General features: G+C 41.9%; 1 protein-coding gene across 2 annotated transcripts; it reads left to right on the top strand.

The window, feature by feature from the left end:
- LOC129723165 (uncharacterized) lies at positions 1 to 4,173 on the top strand. 2 transcript variants are annotated; one of them, XM_055677204.1, is made up of 3 exons: positions 1 to 116; positions 205 to 366; positions 2,548 to 4,173. In XM_055677204.1, the coding sequence occupies exons 2-3, from the start codon at positions 309 to 311 to the stop codon at positions 3,324 to 3,326; spliced, it is 837 nt and encodes a 278-aa protein (XP_055533179.1). In that variant the 5' UTR covers positions 1 to 116; positions 205 to 308; the 3' UTR covers positions 3,327 to 4,173. The 2 variants fall into 2 exon arrangements, with proteins under 2 accessions (XP_055533179.1, XP_055533180.1); XM_055677205.1 differs by lacking the exon at positions 205 to 366 and having other exon boundaries at positions 65 to 116.
- Positions 4,174 to 19,368: the final 15,195 nt, after the last annotated feature.

The following is a 19,368-nucleotide window of genomic DNA, read 5'->3' as shown; positions in this document are numbered from 1 at the left end:
CCTCTGATCCAAGTCTCGTACTCGTCTGATAAAAAAAACGGTTTTGTTTTATTTTGGGGCCCCCACCTAAAACTGGACCATGGCCCCCAAAATCGTTAATCCGGCTCTGGATATCTGTAAGTTTTACTATAATTTCGTCAATTTCTACCGAAATATTTGCATAATTTTACACTAACCGAACCTGTATAACTTTTTGCGGAACAGTTCACAGACAAATTGTAAATCTGGCGGCAACCGTGGAATATTTTCTACTGGTGCTGCGGATTTGTTTTAATTGCTGATGTGTGTAAACATAACCTGTTTGAAATATGGAAATTGTTAATGATGAATTACTGAAACAGGATTTACTAGTCGTTGATATTTTTCGTAAGTAATCTAATTAATTTCGTTTAATTTAACGCGGTACCGGCAGAAAATTAGACAGAATGTTCGGTTGGAAACATTACCAAAAAAACTGTGAAAATTACCGACTTGTCTGTCGGTGGCTTTACATGCTGTTCGGTAATTTTCGGAAAAACCGAAGATTTCGCCTAACGTTCAGCTGTTGAGATTCCGGTGAAACTTTACCGAATTCGGTTTTCAAGTGTGTACATTGATGCTGTAGTACTTTCATTAAATTTTACTCCGTTCTCTACGTTTAACGTTTACCCTGAACTGCGTTTAGTTGAGATAAATTCAATAAATTTTTGGCATTTCTAAACTTGTTTAATCAAATTAGATTAAGTTTTGAAAAGGTTGAAGAAATTGTACGAAAATTTGAAAATCGAATTTGTAAAATCAGCGTCTTGTGATTAATACTTTTTATTTCGAATTTTTAAGTAATCGATTTTTCCCCATTTCACCATCATATTTTGGAAGCTGTTATTTTGCTACACAGTTTGGTTTGGTAACCATGACAACACTGCGCGTTGCTATTGTAGTTCGCTCTAATACCTCTGCCAGTGGTATGGCAATCACAATCACAACTTTGTTTTTCGAATTTATTAGTGCGTGATTTTGATTGCACTACATAAAATACGTACGCATTTTTACACATATTGAAAGGCAGTGAACCGTCAAATAAAGCGTTGAAAATTGCCTAAATAGACGGGATAAATAATTCGAAATTATGGTGCAATTGAAAAAGAAGAAGTTGTGAATTATTTTGTAGTTTTGTGGCACAATTATGCAAAACGTTTAATTTCAAGTGATGAACAGTGATATTCATATGAATTGATTAGTTATCAACAACGTTTTTTTTTTCATCTATATATGTCTGAGGTTAGTGGTAAAAAAGTTTAATTCAGTTGATGCTGCCGTATCGTGGGGTATACAGGTGTGAGAAAACGTGGTGAGGGGATGGATTCCAATTACGCTGCCATACTTGTACCTTGAACCGTGCATTCTAAAACTACACACAAACAGATAAACGAATTTTCCTGGCACAGATATTTGTTATCAAATATTCAACTTTCCTTTCATCAAAAGTTAATACATCTGTATGCGAAAATAACATGTTTGTAAGCAGCCTGGTATGAAATATATGATAAATGTATGATAACACTGAAAATCTGCGAATAACTTATAATAAATAATATAATATGGGTATTCATGTCGAGCTCGTAAACAAATACCCAGCCGTAAAAATACTCACCTCCATTGACGAGTAATGAAAGATACACAGTTTACGGCTGGGTATGCGTATACGAGCTCGATGTGAAGACCCTTAATATAAACTTGACTTTATATAGGTTTTTGTTAGGATAGCTCATTTCGTATCTTTGTGCTTCAGCAAAGAAAATCAACTTAACTTACCAAAACAGTTAAAATACAAATTACTGTTTCCATAGAAAGAAACTACAACGTTTTACAAGTAGGTACCTTCTTGGTAGCGAAAATCTTTCCTTTTGGTTTTCTCTGAATAAGCCTGTGAAGGGCAGGAGACATATCAGAAAACCTTAAAAGGAGGCACGTGGTATACCCACAGGAATTGCCTATAGTAAATGAAGATAATTTTCAGCCGAGCCCCAAACGGTGGAAACTTTTTCACTCTTTTATTCAATTATTCATTGTCTGTTGATTGTATATCATTATAAAAATTAGAATATTATCTCAATATTTTTGAACGCATGACTGATTAGACGCTCATTCGTATGTGAAATATGAAAAACCGTTCTATCTCAAATGGATCAAATGTGAACTGAAACAAAACAGAAGTATATAATGAAAAATGAATGAATCCTGAAATCCCCTATTGGATTGCGAAAAAAAATCAAGTCGGCTAAAGGTATAAGCAGAGAAAGCGGATAAACATCTTTCCCCTTTCTACGGTACAATGAGTAGAATGAATTCTCTCATTTCAGCTTGAGATCCCAGCATCCTGCGTCTGCTGGGCAGCACCGTTGGTATACAAAATTCATTCCAATCGTTCATGTCCTCCGTGAGAAACTATAAAAGGAAAGGCACGCATCCATTTTTACTCACTTCCCACAACCGAATCAAGTTTGCTCGAACTCTAACTGAACTAGAAGTCATTTAATTAAAACCTCTGAACTGTATGTGCTTCAGTTTGCAGTTCAACAAAAGTGAAATCAAGCAAAATGATAGCCTGTGAGAAATTGGATAATAATAACCTAGCGCCAAATTTTGGGATTACCGCCGGAACTGGAAATAACAACAACAGCAGTGAAAACATCTTCATCGACATTCCAACACCGTCGACAAGGAGTATTTCACCGCTTTCATCCACATCTCCGGGGAAGGATAAATCCTATGGATTCTTTCAAAACATTTACAGAAAAATCAGTTTAAAATCAAGTGACGAGATCAGTAACATGAATCGTGATGAGGATTCACGAAGTTCGTCCGTAGATTCGTGTTCCTCGCTCAGTGACCGCCTGCAGCCGGTGGCGAAACGACAGTCCAGTCATTGCGTGAAATCAACAGAACAAATCCTAGCGTTGGAACTTTCTAGCACTTCGAGTGATTCTGTAAGCAATTCTTCCCGTGATGCCGACAAATCAACGCGCACTTCGAGGCGCTCCTCGATGCGAAAGCTTTTGGAGAATTTAAACATTAATACACCTGCAAGGACCCGATCGCTGTCGTGCAGTAGTACCTCGGTTAACATACTTAATCAGAAGAGCCTAAAACAAAAAACGGAATCGAAATCATCGCTATTCAATACCAGCAGTTCAACGGCTCTCGCGAATAGTACACCCAGTAAACCACCGCCGAAGAAAATTCTCCGACGGCCAGTTTCGTACACTTACCTGCGAGGAATCTCCGGGCTGCCCACACAACGTGTTCCCAGGTCATCAATCTGCTGCAGTTATTACGGACGCTAAAGCGGAACCTTCGAAGTTGTAACCGAGAAATCGAGTCTCAAGATAAATTTCTCAAATATCATATCAACACACACTGTAAAAAAAAAACCGAGCAAGACTTTTTTCACCTGATAGAAGAAAACTAGACCAGTTGAACGAACTTAGTGACTGATTTATGCACTCGAACGTGTTAACTGAAAATAGAACTTGATTGGCATTCAGTACCTTTGTAAGTGATTTTCGAAAAAAAAAACTGATATTTTGTCTGCCACAGTTGCTACCATTGATTGTGAGGTTGATTACGTTAAATAGTTTGTATATACTATACCAAAGTAACCGAAGTGGACCCTAGGCTTAAGCATTTCGACATAAGCGATAACCTGTACGATTAAAGTGCCATTATTCTGATAAAACTTTTAATTAATTTATTAATTAAGTATACGAACGCGAAGGTAAAATGCAATTCGACCAATTTATTTGCCGTAGGAACGGACAACTCTTAGTTTGGAGACAAAGTGCTACTAACTAAGCTTACTGATAGTAATAAAAATGATAATAAACTGCATCTTTAGGAGTAGAGCAAGCGGTCGACGATACGCCGACACAGCATTATTTCCACTTAAGGTAGAGAAAGGATACGAGCTACGCTATAAGCAACACCAAAATTCTAAACCTTAGATCTGCGGATTTTCGATTGATCCGGTAGCTGTGAGTGGTTGAGTTGTTACTTCTTCCTGCATTGAACAATTCTTAGTGTTGTGTTTGCTCAGTTTGAATTTCTAAGATAAGATACAAGCACGAAAATTCGAAAGTAATTATTATCCTGTAGAAATGGTTTATAGTAGAATATTTTCCACTGGTACGAATAAAAATACTCTTTGAAATTGTTATTACCTAACTCGTGTCTATTAGTTGATTCGTTTTTCAGGTATGATGACAGCAAATAACCGACTTATATTTTGGTTTAAAACAAAAATGATTCGTTCGCATTATGGATAGTCCTTGCCGATTCGGTTGAAAATTTGGATGATAATTTCTTATGAATGCGTCATTTCATACTACTAGCTCGCCATTTTGAATTGCGCATATGCAGAAAATAAGATTTATTCTGGAATACTTCTAAATAGATCTTGTTTCAAAACAAAAGTCTCAACGTTTTTGATGAAGCTTTAATTCATTACAAGAAAATATTATATCTTTATTGCAACACAGTTTTTATGATTTTAGAATGCTCACATAATGTCTTTGCTGAAGTTTGTATCGGTCCAGTTTGTTCCGATTAGATCTGTCTCTAGTTTGGTTTGGTCACAATTTCAATCGCAGTTGAAATAGCCCACAATATGCTATCCTTTATTCTTTCTTTGGGGGTGTTTTCTTTTCTCAATAACTTAAAAAATGCTGGTATGAGGGCAGGATGTACAAGAACAAGATTCGAACGAAATCGCTTTTCAAAAAGTACTGAATTTTTGTAATGTCCGAAAGAAATTTTTTTTTCAGCATAACAATCATACTAATACATTAGCCAGTTGGTCTCGAGGTATGATGCTGGCCCAACAAGCCAGTTGCCGTATGTTCGAATTCCAGCTTGAAAGAGACTGCGTGTGTTAGTAAGATCCTATCCATGCAATTGGGTTGTTAAGCTATATCAGTTTTTTTATATCATCTGGAAGATCTGCATTTTCTGCAAAATGTGATTTTCAAAAAATTTCTATTGTTATCCTTCGGTTTTTAAATCACGAATTGAAACTGCTCGAAATCTGCTCGAAATCGCTACGATGACAGTTCGCCCATGTACCAACGCAGCTTATTGCTTTTAAAGTGAAATAGCAACTAAACTAAGAGAGTTAGATGCTTGGGGTCAAAGAACAACTTGTAGAGTAGGCTTCAATGTTTAATTTAGTTAACTTCAAAATTCATGTTTATCACACATTTCAGACAGAAAATTGCAGTTTAGTTCTCAAAAAACATTTGATTTCTCATTTGTTCCTTTCTAAGTGCTGCCTAATTTTTCTAGTTGGACGTTTTTAAGAGACTATTGATTACGAAATTTTCTCAGCTTTCCAACGAAACTAACAGAATTGAGCTGGGTAGGGGTAGGTTATACGTGGCCGAGCAATGGCGATTTAGGACCAGAGCGCTAATTATAGTCTAGTTGATCGGTCCAGTTCAGTTTCTTATCCAGAATGATTCCAAGATACCCCGTTTAATAGCGGAGAAGTGATTGAATGCACTCTTTGCTTTGTAAAGGGTATAATGGCAGGGCTAATTTTCAGTTTTTTTTTTCTAACCGTTTGCATACGACTAGAGAGAGTTCCATTACATTTTCCTCGAACAATAAGGATTATGTCATCAGCATAACAAATGACTTTGAGCCTAGTCGCGATAGCTTGGTTAGGACAACGTGTTATCGGAAGCTCCCTCGATATCAAGAAAAGCGCAAACCGTTGCACAGTGGGGCGACTTCATACAAAGGCTGGCCAAGCAAATAAAGTGTCGATAAATAAGACATCTCCCAGATGGTCTTGAGGTACGATGCTGGCCTAACAAGCCAATCGTCGCAGGTTCGAGTCTCGGCTCGGAAGAGACTGTTAGTGTCAGTAGGATCGTAGTGCTAGCCCCACAATCGTCCTGTACACTAAACAGTCGGCTGCGAAGTCTGTGTATAAGTAAAACAGAAGGTCGAGTTCCGAATCGGAATGTAGCACCAACCCTTTTGCTTTAAATAAGACAAAAATATGGTATTTACATAATTTTGGGGTATTGAACACGAATCTGGCATACATTTTTGTTTTGGGGCCGTCCATAAAGCACGTGACCCAATTTTTATTGATTTTTTGGCACTTTTTCCCTCTACTTCTTATTAAATAGAATTATATGATCATTAACCACAACCTACGCCACAAAACGTCCTCCTTACTAAAAAAGATTACGTAGTTTTTGCACGACCTAAGGGGTCAGCCAAGGCAACCAAGTTTTTCGGAAAAATATGTTTTTGTCATTAAAAATCAAACAACATAGGTAGAACAAACTAATTATAAATCAAACCAATTATCATCTTCTTCGTCATCATCATCTTTCTCTTCTCCTTTTTCTTTTTTATAACTGTGATCAAATTCATCTGGAAGTTTTTTACGGTTACTTTTCACCTTTTCATAATACGTGTTAACTATTGTATTTGTTTGGGCAACAAATGGTGAGTTGACAACCTGGAAGGAGCGTCAACATAGCTTCGGTCCTCACAAGTTCCTATCTCACACCTCCGCGAGTCATATGATTACACTAGACTGCTGGTTGGAACATGGATACAACTGGTTGGTGTTGCCTGGGCAATGTTGTCATCCGACACTAGCTAAGTGAGAAGGTGCGACGCGATCATTGGCGCGTAAACCATATTCCGGCGGTAGAGGAAATGCTTCGCCAACCTGAGCGTCTGTTCACCAAGATGGTGCGGCTCAAAACAGCGTCTGATCTCCATGTTAGGAGCGGCTGATCAACGTCCTGGTGGCAGCGTGGGACTCTAAACAGAGCTGACACGATGGTCCCCCGGCGAGACAGGGGGTTGGGGAAGGCCCAACAAGCCGCCCCGGAAAACAACATGTTACAAACAACGTAAGAGATAATACGGATCGGAACAATCGGCATAGACCTAGGCAACGAAATAAGGACTACGATTGGAAACTTGGGACATGGAACTGCAAATCGCTCTGCTTTCCAGGATGCGACAGGATAATCTATGACGAGCTACATCCACGCAACTTCGAAGTCGTAGCGCTGCAGGAACTTTGTTGGACAGGACAGAAGGTATGGAGAAGCGGGCACCGGGCGGCTACTTTCTACCAGAGCTGTGGCACAACCAGCGAGCTGGGAATCGGCTTCATAGTACTGGGTAAGATGCGCCAACGCGTGATGGGGTGGCAGCCGATCAACGCAAGGATGTGCAAGTTGAGGATAAAGGGCCGGTTCTTCAATTACAGCATCATCAACGTGCACTGCCCACATGAAGAAAGACCCGACGACGAGAAGGAAGCGTTCTACGCGCAGCTGGAGCAGATCTACGATAGCTGCCCGCGACGGGACGTGAGAATCGTTATTGGGGACATGAATGCTAAGGTAGGCCGGGAGGCAATGTACAGACCGGTAATCGGACCAGATAGCCTGCATGCCGTGTCTAATGATAACGGCCATCGGTGCGTAAACTTTGCGGCCTCCCGTGGTATGGTAGTCCGAAGTACCTTCTTCCCCCGCAAAGATAACCACAAATCCACCTGGAGATCACCCGACCAACAGACAGAGAACCAAATTGACCACGTTCTAATCAACGGCAGGTTCTTCTCCGACATCATCAACGTTCGCACCTACCGCAGTGCGAATATAGATTCGGACCACTACCTAGTAGCTGTGTGCATGCGCTCAAAACTATCGACGGTGTATAACACCCGCCGAAGTCGAACGCCGCGACCAAATACTGAGCAACTGCGGGACGCCGAGGCTGCACAGGAATACGCGCAGCAGCTGGAGGCAGTGCTACCCACGGAAGAGCAGCTTGGCACAGCTACCCTTGAAGATGGCTGGAGGAGCATCCGATCCGCCATAGGTAGCACTGCTGTAGCGCTACTAGGTACAAGGGCCCCGAATCATAGAAATGACTGGTTTGACGGCGAATGCAAACGGTTAGTCGAGGAGAAAAATGCAGCACGGGCGAGAATGCTGCAACACCGCACGAGAGCGAACGTGGAACGATACCGACAGGCACGGAGCAGCCAAAACTCAGTCCTCCGAAGGAAGAAGCGCCAGCAAGAGGACCGAGATCGCGTAGCGATGGAAGAGCTGTACCAAGCTAACGACACTCGGAAGTTCTACGAGAAGCTGAACAGCTCCCGTAAAGGCTTCGTGCCGCAAGCCGATATGTGCAGGAGCTTGGACGGCAACCTCCTTACTGACGAGTGATCGAAAGGTGGAGGCAGCACTTCGACGAGCATCTAAACGGCGATGCAGTAGAGCGCGAGGACGGTATGGCAACTGATCTTGGTGCACGAGCAGAAGACATCAGAATTCCAGCCCCCGATCTTCTGGAGGTGGAGGAGGAGATTGGTCGGCTGAAAAACAACAAAGCTGCTGGAGTGGACCAACTTCCCAGCGAGCTATTGAAATACGGTGGAGAAACACTGGCTAGAGCCGTGCACTGGGTCGTTGTCAAGGTTTGGGAGGAAGAACGAGTACCGGAGGAGTGGATGGAGGGTATTGTGTGTCCCATCTACAAAAAGGGCGACAAACTGGAGTGCTGCAATCACCGGGCAATCACTCTGTTGAACGCCGCCTACAAGGTACTCTCCCAAATACTTTGCCGTCGACTATCGCCATTTGCGAAGCAGTTCGTGGGGCATTACCAGGCGGGATTTATGGGTGCCCGTGCCACCACGGATCAGATATTCGCGGTTCGGCAGGTTATGCAGAAATGCCGCGAATATAACGTGCTCACACATCATTTGTTCATCGATTTCAAATCGGCGTACGACACAATCGATCGGGACAAGCTATGGCAAATTATGCACGACTACGGTTTTCCGGACAAACTGTCGTGGTTGGTCAAAGCGACGATGGATCGAGTGATGTGTGTAGTTCGTGTTTCGGGGGCACTCTCGAGTCCCTTCGAAACCCGAAGAGGGCTGAGGCAAGGTGATGGTCTCTCGTGCCTACTGTTCAACATTGCCCTGGAAGGTGTCATTAGAAGAGCGGGGATTAACACGAGTGGCACGATTTTCCAATAGTCGGTTCAACTGTTTGGTTTCGCCGACGATATTGACATTGTGGCTCGGACCTTTGTGAAGATGGCGGATACGTACATCGGACTAAAGGCTGAAGGCAAACGGATTGAACTGGTCATCAATGCATCGAAGACGAAGTACATGAAAGGAAGGGGTTCTCGTGAAGACAGTAACAGTATCAGTAACCTCCCACCTCGAGTTCAAATTGGTGGTGATGAAATCGAGGTGGTCGATGAGTTCGTGTACCTGGGCTCACTGGTAACTGCCGACAACGATACCAGCAGAGAAATTCAACGGCGCATTATGGCAGGAAATCGTGCATACTTTGGTCTCCGGAGGACGCTTCGATCGAGTAGAATTGGCCGCCGCACCAAGTTAACTATCTACAAGACGCTGATCAGACCGGTAGTCCTCTACGGGCATGAGACATGGACTATGCTTGTGGAGGACCAACGCGCCCTTGTGTTCCAGCGGAAGGTACTGCGTACCATTTTCGGTGGACTGCAGATGGAAAACGGAGTGTGGAGAAGGCGAATGAACCACGAACTGCAGGAGCTGCTTGGAGAGCCATCTATCGTCCACACCGCTAAGATAGGCAGGCTGCGGTGGGCTGGGCATGTTGTAAGGATGTCAGACGACAGCCCGGTAAAGATGGTTCTTGAAACCAATCCGTCAGGGACGAGACGGAGAGGTGCACAGCGGGCAAGGTGGATCGATCAGGTGGAAGACGACCTGCGGACCCTACGCAGACTGCAGAGCTGGCGAACTGCAGCCATGGACCGAGTGGAATGGAGACGACTCTTACGTACAGCAAAGGGCACACCACGGCTTGGGACTCAGGCCCGGATTTGAGGGGGGGCAAAGGGGGCAAATGCCCCGGGCCTCCCGATTCAAGGGCCCCCCCTAGTTCTTAGGCGACCTTTTTTTTTGCTCGTCACCTTTCAGAACGTTACCTCTAAATGTTTTTAGAAAAGAGGGCCTCACAAACAAATTTGCCCCGGGCCCCCCACCGTTTAAATCCGGCCCTGTTGGGACTGTTTGGTAAGGTAAGTATTGTATTTGTGGAAATAAGAAGATGATTGAATGTATCATGATTAGTATTTACTAGACTATTTTGCGAGTGAAATGTTCTCGGACAAATATAATTATTTGATTATTCTTCTCTCGAGCCTCTTCGGTTATCCTTCTTATAGTATGTAGTATTGCGGTTTGATTGATATTACTGACATGAAACATCGATTTGATTTAACCTGATTTTTTTCTTGGTTGTTTCATACTGTATTTTGGACCCAGATCCCAGCCGATATGAAATAAAAATCATGCACTCAGACTAGTGTATCCAACCATGAAGCACATATCCACATCTTTTCAATGTTATTAAACTCCGATATAGCAGCTTTACAAGTATAAAAACGTTGAGCAGAAGTTGTATTTGTTAAGCAATTGACGCATTTGCATCAATCATACGAAATAATGACAACACGTATTTTTCTAACTTCTTCTCGATAGTTTTTTTGGTTTTTGCTAAAATTTAAATTTTACCCTTTATGGATTAATGTCGACATCGCAAATTTTCATCAATGGAGTGTTATGTGTTAAATTAAATTTAATCACAGATATAATTTCAAGTTTAAAAAAAAAATCACAAGAAGGTTGTATGCAAAGCCACGACCGCAAGGTTGAAGTAGAATACTTTTACAAGAAAGATAACCTGGCTGCTTGCGTGTCAGTCATTTTTTCTAGTAAATAAACGTTGACCGTTCATTGGCAGTATTGTAATTTCTTTTTGTCTGATATTTTGAATGAAGTTCATTGGATATTTTTAAATTTTGTGCAAATGAGAATTTGAAGTGCTGCCGAATTGTAATATGCACATTTAATACGACATCATTAAACGGGAACGGAACAAAGGCTACGGTTATGCAGAACGCGAATGCCGGCGCGATGCGATTCGCCTTACCGTGGTGAAATGTACAGCCCATTTTAAGGCGCAGTAGAGCTATACATTTCAACAGATTTCGTCTTGCCGAATCGCATCGCGCCGTTATTTGCGTTCTGCATGACCGTAGCCAAACACTAAGCGACGCAAACACGTAATAATAGTCAGAGTATGCATGTAGATGTAGATAATTAACTTTGGATTATAGCGCAAAACGAGAAAATATTAACTCTTCAAATAATCATTTGTGTTCTTCAAATTTCAGTTGTTCAATTAAATATCCGATGAAATGTTTGTTTATTATCTGATGAAGCTCTTATATAGGCCAAATGATGCATTCCCAATTAACTAGGTCCATAACTCTGCCGACCGTGCTTGGGAAAGCGCGGTATAACGACCAATCAGAGGTCGAATTTTGTGTTTTGACAAGGCTTAAGAGTTTCCAATAGTACAATAGTTCGAATGATTAAATTGCAATTTCATGCATTTGGTAGGAATATTAGAAGATTTTCTAATCGATTGCTGCAAAAACGAAGGAAATCCATCGAGAACTAACCGATTTATTAGCATTTGAAATTTTTCTCACTTTTTTCAGTTTTAGATTTTCATTTTACATCCCTATGTAGCCGAACTTCCTGAGAGAAGTATTCTAATTCATAATTAAATCTTCATTAATTCACTTGTTGTCCTTATAAGGACAATTGTTCAATTTATCATAGGATGTAGTGTTTATCTTACATCTCTGTGTTACCTTGATAGTGAGGACTAAGTCGCACGGTCAACACAATGAGAAAGGTGTTTTAACATTGAAAACTAGACACGGCTTTACTGGAGGAAGTGTTGGCAAATGCATCTATCGCTAATACCACCGCTATCATACGAAAGCGCGTCGTTTCATGTGGGGAATATCAACAACGAAAAATGACGCGCGTCTAAGCATAACCCGAACTGTTTCGCCGTGCTGCTCCCATTCACCTTTACATCGGCCTTAGGGAAGTATCGGCTGCATCTGCATCTACCGCTGAGGCTGTCACTATACTGCTATTGGTACCAAAAGCTATTAACTCTTCAAATAAGTGTGTTATTTGTTCTCAAAAGAACAATTGTTCAATTCAAATCGGATTTACGCAATAGCATCTCTGTAATATTACCGACAATAATATTCTTCTGAACAAACTGATACAACTTTCCTATTAGGCCTCTGCCATAATAGACGCGAACCGATTCGCTCAGCTGTAGGTTAATGTACAGCCATCAGTAGAGCTGTACATCAACCTACGGCCGAGCGAATCGGTTCGCGCCGCTTTTCGCGTCTACTATGGTAGAGACCTTAGAGAAAGTTGCTGGCTGATGTATTCACTTCATGCAAGCCTGCTGCTGATGCTTCCCGCTACCACACTGAAACAGCATTTTAGTGAAGGGAGTGTCGTTGCATCAGCTGACCCTGCTACTATCGATGCTGATATACCCGCTGCAACAGCTACGCTATGCATAGCCATGCCACAGTTGTGGCCGCTATACGCTGGCCCAACTGCTGAGCAACTGCAACGCTATCCGTAGCCATGCCACAGTTGTGGCCGCTATACGCTGGCCCAACTGCTGAGCAACTGCAACGCTATCCGTAGCCATGCCACAGTTGTGGCCGCCATTGGTATCCGCTGCACTTGCATCTGCTGTCCCTGCTGCTATCGATGGTGAGATCCGCTGAAACTGCTACGCTTATTCGCAGCCATGCCACAGTTGTGGCCGCTATTCGCTATCGATGGTACCCACTGCTCGCTCCCGCTGCTGCTAAGGGAGGACTGCTGTCGTCGCTGTTCAGAACTACTATGAGCGGCTTCGACTAAAACAGGCTCTTATATAGGGATGAAAATAGGAATGAATTATTTTACGTACGTGGTGGAATGATATAACTTGAAAAAAATGTGTGACCTAATTCTGGTTCAGAGCGATCATTTGATAAGCTCCACCTCTTTTTTCAGTTTCTAAAGTTTTTCCTCGGTTTCGTAGCACGGATGCACAAAAATGATTTCTTGTGAACATTCTGTCGAGCCGGACCGATAGCACTCTCATTGAAGCAACAAAATAACATGTTTTGTGTCGTGTTGTGCAGCTTGGTTGAAGAAAATGTTCCCGTCCCCATGTCGCATGTAAGCAGATTATTGCGTTCAGTAGACAGTAGAGTGTATCCAGCGAATAAACACCGATGGTGCTCTCACACACGCAACGGTTTTAACCCGTATCTTATTGCGGTTTGTAACATCAAGCGATTTCGTTTGCTCGCTGTTGCGTGTAGCATCATGTTGCAACTTGGCAGCTGGGAGACGACGAAATTCTGTTTATGCTGATTGATTGAATCGACTACATAGTAGCTCTGCATAGTCGAACTAACTGCTTTTGTGAATGCGTACTAACAGGGCAGTTTATTATTCAATGTCGGTTATGCTGATCGCAGCCTTTGCGCTGCCCCTACAGTGGGGGGTTTACTAAATAAAGTGAAAATTAGACAACTACAACAGAATTTGATTGCATCCCGCACAGAATGTCTGCTTGTGTTGATGCCAGAAAATTATTAACCTTCAATTATTTTTTTATTTGCCTTGAAAAAAGCATGTTGCGGTTCAAAATCGGTTGCTAATTACAACCTTTGAGCTGCCCTAACATTGGGGGAACACGGACAACATGCACTGTGGAAGCTATTTCACATTCAGTAAATTACACGGGTGCGACAAATTTAAATTGCTAGGATGCAACACAGAATACTTGCTTGCGTTGACAAAAATTATTAACTTTCAATGACTTGTTTATTTGCCTTCAAAAAGGCATTTTGATTTCCAAAATTGGATTTCCTGATGGCAATCTTCATGCTGCCCCAACACGGGGGGAATAATGGCTGTCTGGCGACACACGCTGAGAAAAACCACGCTGCTCCTGAGACGTGGTGACCAACCACAGGGTTAGTGCTGCTGCTAAGGAAGGACGACTGCTGTTGTCGCTGTACACACGCTGAGAAAAACCGCGCTGCTCCTGAGACGTGGTGACCAACCACAGAGCTAGTGCTGCTGCTAAGGAAGGACAACTGCTGTTGTCGCTGTCTAGAACTATTATGAGCGGCTCCGGCTGAAACAGGCTCTTATATAGGCCAAATAGCATGTTTTCAATTGCAAGGTATATGATCCTGTCGACCGTGCTTGGGAAGCAATCATATAACTACCAATCAGAGGTCGAATTTTTCGTTTTGTCAAGGCTTGACTATTTTCAATAGTACAATAGTGTGAATAATAAAATTACAATTATCTTATTTTGGGAAGAATCTTAGAAGATTTTCCAATCTATTGCTGCAAGAACGAAGGAAATCCATCGAATACTAACCGATTTATTAGCATTTGAAATTGGACATATATTTCACTTTTTTCGGTTTTAGATTTTCATTTCACATCCCTATGTAGCCGAACTTCCTGAGAGAAGTATTCTACTTCAAAACAGTAGAAGCGTCCTTTGCGTGATGGAGATTCACTTGAACGCAGCCAATGCTGCTCACATTGTTGACGACGCGTCCTTCATCGGATCTACTTGCCTTCAGCGGTGGTGCTGGGTTGGGTTGTCTGCGTGCCCTCAGCAACAGACTATCGTTGCAGCAGACGGTAGGCGACAAAAGTTCGACGTGAGTTTAGGCGGTGGTATACGGGCCGCGACATCTGACCATGCTCACGCTTACTCGTCTTACGATTTTTCGGCGGAACCTTCTATGCTATCGGAAGTGTATCGTTCATGTGGTAGCGGTACACTTCCCTCCGAACATATCTTTCCTGCCAATGCACCAGAGCATTTCGCGCCTGTGTTAGAGAACTTTCTGCCAACCTGCCGCCTGCGTGCTTTGCCGTACTTGTAGTACAGCAGGAAGCTCTGTGCCGCTATAAGGTTAGCAGATCGATTGGTGGTCCACCATCAGTTCAACAGTCTTTCCAGTAACGTTATGATGACTTGCTCGCCATGCACGTGTGGAGAAACCGTCGTTCTGGTTTTGGAGTAGACGGAGAATTCTCTCATTTGTGATGTCCACACGGTCCTGGTATTACCCTATGAATCTTAGGGCCTTTGGCAGGCCTCTTCGCGGGAGTGACATTAGCTTAGCAGTCTCTTCAGGCGCCGCCGTTGTGATTGGGAAAGACGGCTCAGGAGCACGAGATGACTCAGGATTTCCTATGTCATTCGGCTGCGCCACCGTCCGTCCACGGTCCGTCGGGATTTCCTCTTTCCCGCTAGGCGAACCCAGGATTAGTGATGAAACCGAAGGCCCTACATCTAGCAATTCGCCGTTAAGGTTAAAGTCCTCCTTCAGTTTCTTCTCCTCGGTTCGGCATGTTGCATGCAGCCTTGTAGGGCTTGTTAACTTTATTTTTTCCGACAGAGTAAGGTTGTCGGTCCCGGGTTTGAAATTTGTTGTTTGAGCCTAGTTTTGACCTCACGAGTTTGCCACGAAAGAAGGGGAATCCTCTGCGTGCTACGGTAGCCTAACGCAGAAGGCTAGAATACTGTGGAAGGGCGCCAGGTATTTCGTTAGCGACTGGGAATTTTTCCGTAAATGATTTGGGTTTTAAAGTAAAGTATTTAGTTTTGTTTTTCATGTAATTCGTTTTATGAATGAACAATAAGGGGGTGATGTACGAATTTCGACCTTTTGTAAAGATGAAGTTTTTATCAATCGCAGAAACGAAGAACCAATAAATTCGAATGAACAGTGTTAGTTATAAAATGCTGTTCATGCTGTTGTTTGCTATTTCGAAAATCTTTTTAAAACCAATAATATTAATAACCTTTTTAATTTAATATATCAATATATGACCAATAATATTAATAATCTTCTTCGTTCTTCGTTGAAGTTATTAGCTTCGCGCAAACATTTTATTTCTGCCAGATTCATATCTTTATAACATCGAAAAACAGCTCAGTCAGACAAATTAAAACGTTTTGTTCCCTCTGACCATCATTAACACTTCCCAGTATAGCGAGATGAATCACGGGTTAATCACCGCCTTATTACCATGGCGAGACAACCTAATCTAATATGCATCAGTTTAAAAATAACAATAACTTGCTGATGCGAAATTTTCAATTGGCAGAAATCGGCCTCATAGACTACAAGCAACCCTCCGATTTGCTACAATATTTTGCCAGCTTTTGAAAGCATAGAATGATTGAATTCGAGAATAGGCAAAAGCGCCAAACTGCAGGCTAAAAATAGAACCAATTTGAGAGCGAGATTTGGAAACCATTTGTTACAAAGAACTGACGAACAAAATTATATTGTTTCGTACTCTACTAGGTATCCAAATCGATAGGAGATTTAATTGCTCTTAAATTGGTCGCACTGCTTTGTTCTCCTGCGATGAGACTAATTTGGGTGAACATTTAGCCACAATAGGAAGGTGGGCTCTGTTTAAGATCTGTTATTCAGAGAGTTTAACCCCCCTCACACTACGGAAAATATGGTGAAAATCTTTGCTCTAGTATCGGTGTAAAATTGGCTTCCAATCATTCCTCCATATTTTCAGCCCCATTTAACACCTGAGAGAAAGTGATAGTGGGGGTGAAGAGGAAAAAGGAATTTAAATTGAATTCTATCTTTAGACAAGGGCAGGACGATATTAATAATTACCTTATAATAAAAATATCGCATTCGGAATGGTTGGTTAGTGGTTCGGAACCCCCAACAGCGTATTTCAGTTTGAGCGGAGTGGTGGTTTCTGTATCTGTCACTTTCATAACAAAGCACCGATATCAATGTTGATATTGCCAAAATAATTTTTTGTTTTGAAATATAATAACATTTACAGAGTACTTTAGTGTTAGGTATCATGGAACAAATGTCGACAAATGCGTTGTAAAATTGAATTTACATGCTACATTCCTCTGTTGACGATGTTATCGACGAAGACGGGACATTGTAGAAGCCAGCGCTACGAAGTGTAGTTTGCTCGTTAAAGTTGACAATTTAATGCGGCTTAAGCTTTATGTAGTTGATTGAACTTACTGCTAGATGGATGTTCGTTTCAAAAAGGATTCTCAATGGGTTTCGGTAATATAGAAGCTAGAAGCGACGAAACGGTCAATGTGGTGGCGGCGGGTGAATATTTTTAGACATGCTCCATTAGTATTAATTTCGAAAATCATTGCTTTGATTGAGTGCTACCTGAGGAATTCTGCAAATAGCTTGACTCGTCACGGTACTAAAAGTTTTGAAAGCAAGCTCATACCAGCAACGCTTTTAGGCTGTTTTCATCAAAATAACTCGGAAAAGTTTTCTTTCTAACTTTTCAATTTTTGATTCATAGCTTCGGCTTTAAGCTATGGGTTTTTAATTTTTTCGATTGATTTTTTTGTATTCTGCTATAAATTTTAATTTTCAACATATGATCTTCAGAAATAAAGTTTTGAGATTGTGGATATTCCGCTTTAAAGTTTTGGACATTAGACTCTTGACTTTAAACGCAGGCTCCACGACTTTCGGCTTTCAATAATGTTACCAAGAATCTTTTATTATAATATAACAACAGAACAGGAGTAATTTCAATGTACCTATCAGATGCTCTGAGCGAAGCGCTCAAATTTACTTCAGATTATCCCCTGGGAGCCTTATTACTGTACTTTTCTTCACTCGGTCGGGTATTGAAATATGAACTGTCAGAACATCAATCCAATTACACACCATCCGCTACGCCATCCGAATCGGCGGTAGCGGTTTCGTTTCCTTTTCCTAGAACTTGTATATCGTGATTATGAGTGATGAGTGGAAATCGATTCCCTCCGCATCAGAGATCCCCGTCGTGGCCGATTGTTGCAACAATTTTCTCAAGGAGTTTCGTTTATTAGTGCTCGACTTGTCTGCTTATTCCGTTGTCACATCCTAATCATCCTCATCATGGTTTCCATCAACGACGGCAATATGAACAATTTTGCTGTCATCTAGCTGAGTTCTATTTATATCCAGAGTCACAATATATCATCTTTCCGGCGGAAAGGATTTATCTCCAGCAGTTTTTCTCTTGGTGAACATTCCAGGCGGTCGGGTTCTCAGTAAGACGAATCTTCTATGGAAAATGATAGCTTACAGATTCGGAGAGTCATATTTCATTCCATTCCATAAATATGTTATATCTAATTTCAAGGTAAACATTTTCAATTTTCAATTGCGTTGCTAATTTTTGTTTACTCAATTAATCAAGTAAGCCTGGAACGGAAGGTCAACCTTCGTTCACCTAACACAGAATGCAACTTTGCTTCAGTAAAATGCCACTTTAGTGTCGATTCACTGAACAATAAACGGTCGGCCGGTGACCGGGATTCACGAAGCTCGCCAAATGGGGTCAGCCTGTTGTTACTGATGTGATGACGTACATTCGTATGATGGTAATCTATCTATCCATCCCTATTTGCTGGTTTGTCGTAGTTACTGTTTTTACCGGGCATTCATTCACTCGGGCGCGAATGATTTACACACAATGCTGTAAATTTCGCCATTCACTAGTTTGTTCCTGTTAACACATCGTCCCCGTCCTTACCGCGTTCTTCGATGAGATGCCAAGGTTCAGTAAATAATACATCAGTCCGCAGCCCAAATGCGGAATCTAGGATCAGAAAAGCCCCTCGGAAAGAGGTCACAAGCTAACTGCTACCAGTGCTGACTGGTTCCCGAAAAGTGGGACAAGATTCTTTCTGACGTCATCAACGCTCAATGCTATCCATCGCGTCATCCCTTCGAACAAGGGAGGGACCGACACCAGTCTCTCGGTCGGTTTCCCTGCGCTGCCTCTTTTTCATCCATGAGCAAATCTGTGCACTGTTTACCCCTGCCAGGACGACAAGCTCAAGAATGTGGGGGGGGGGAGTGTGGAGGCCTTTTAGAAAAAAGAAAACATTTCCAAATCAAGCATCCAGCAAACGAAATCGATGTTGAAGGCGGTTGCACTCAAATGGCAGAAATAACCTGTAAATTAGGTCAACCGATGTCTAGGTATTTTCTTTTTGGGAGGAAAAACGGCAGCTACAGCGCCATGCTTACGTTATGCCTGCTTGCTGGCGATAGGCGAAGTGAGTGGCATCCATCCGAACAAATCAGCCCAAAAAGGCGAAGATAAACATAGAGTAACTTCCACCGGACGAGGATATTAGAGATCTATTTTTAGATGATATTTTGCGACTTCAATACAGGGGTTATCATAGTGTTTACGTAAGTCGTAAATTTTATGTTCGGTAAATATTTCCAAAGAATTTTGTAATCTTATTGATTGTTCTCTTCGCGTTTCTATGTATTTTCTAATACAAATAGGAATTTTTGATCAGATAAGGGCACGCACAA

The sequence above is a fragment of the Wyeomyia smithii genome, chromosome 2 (genome assembly GCF_029784165.1).
Source record: "Wyeomyia smithii strain HCP4-BCI-WySm-NY-G18 chromosome 2, ASM2978416v1, whole genome shotgun sequence".
Lineage (NCBI taxonomy): Eukaryota > Metazoa > Arthropoda > Insecta > Diptera > Culicidae > Wyeomyia > Wyeomyia smithii.
This window is presented reverse-complemented; position numbering and strand designations above follow the sequence as displayed.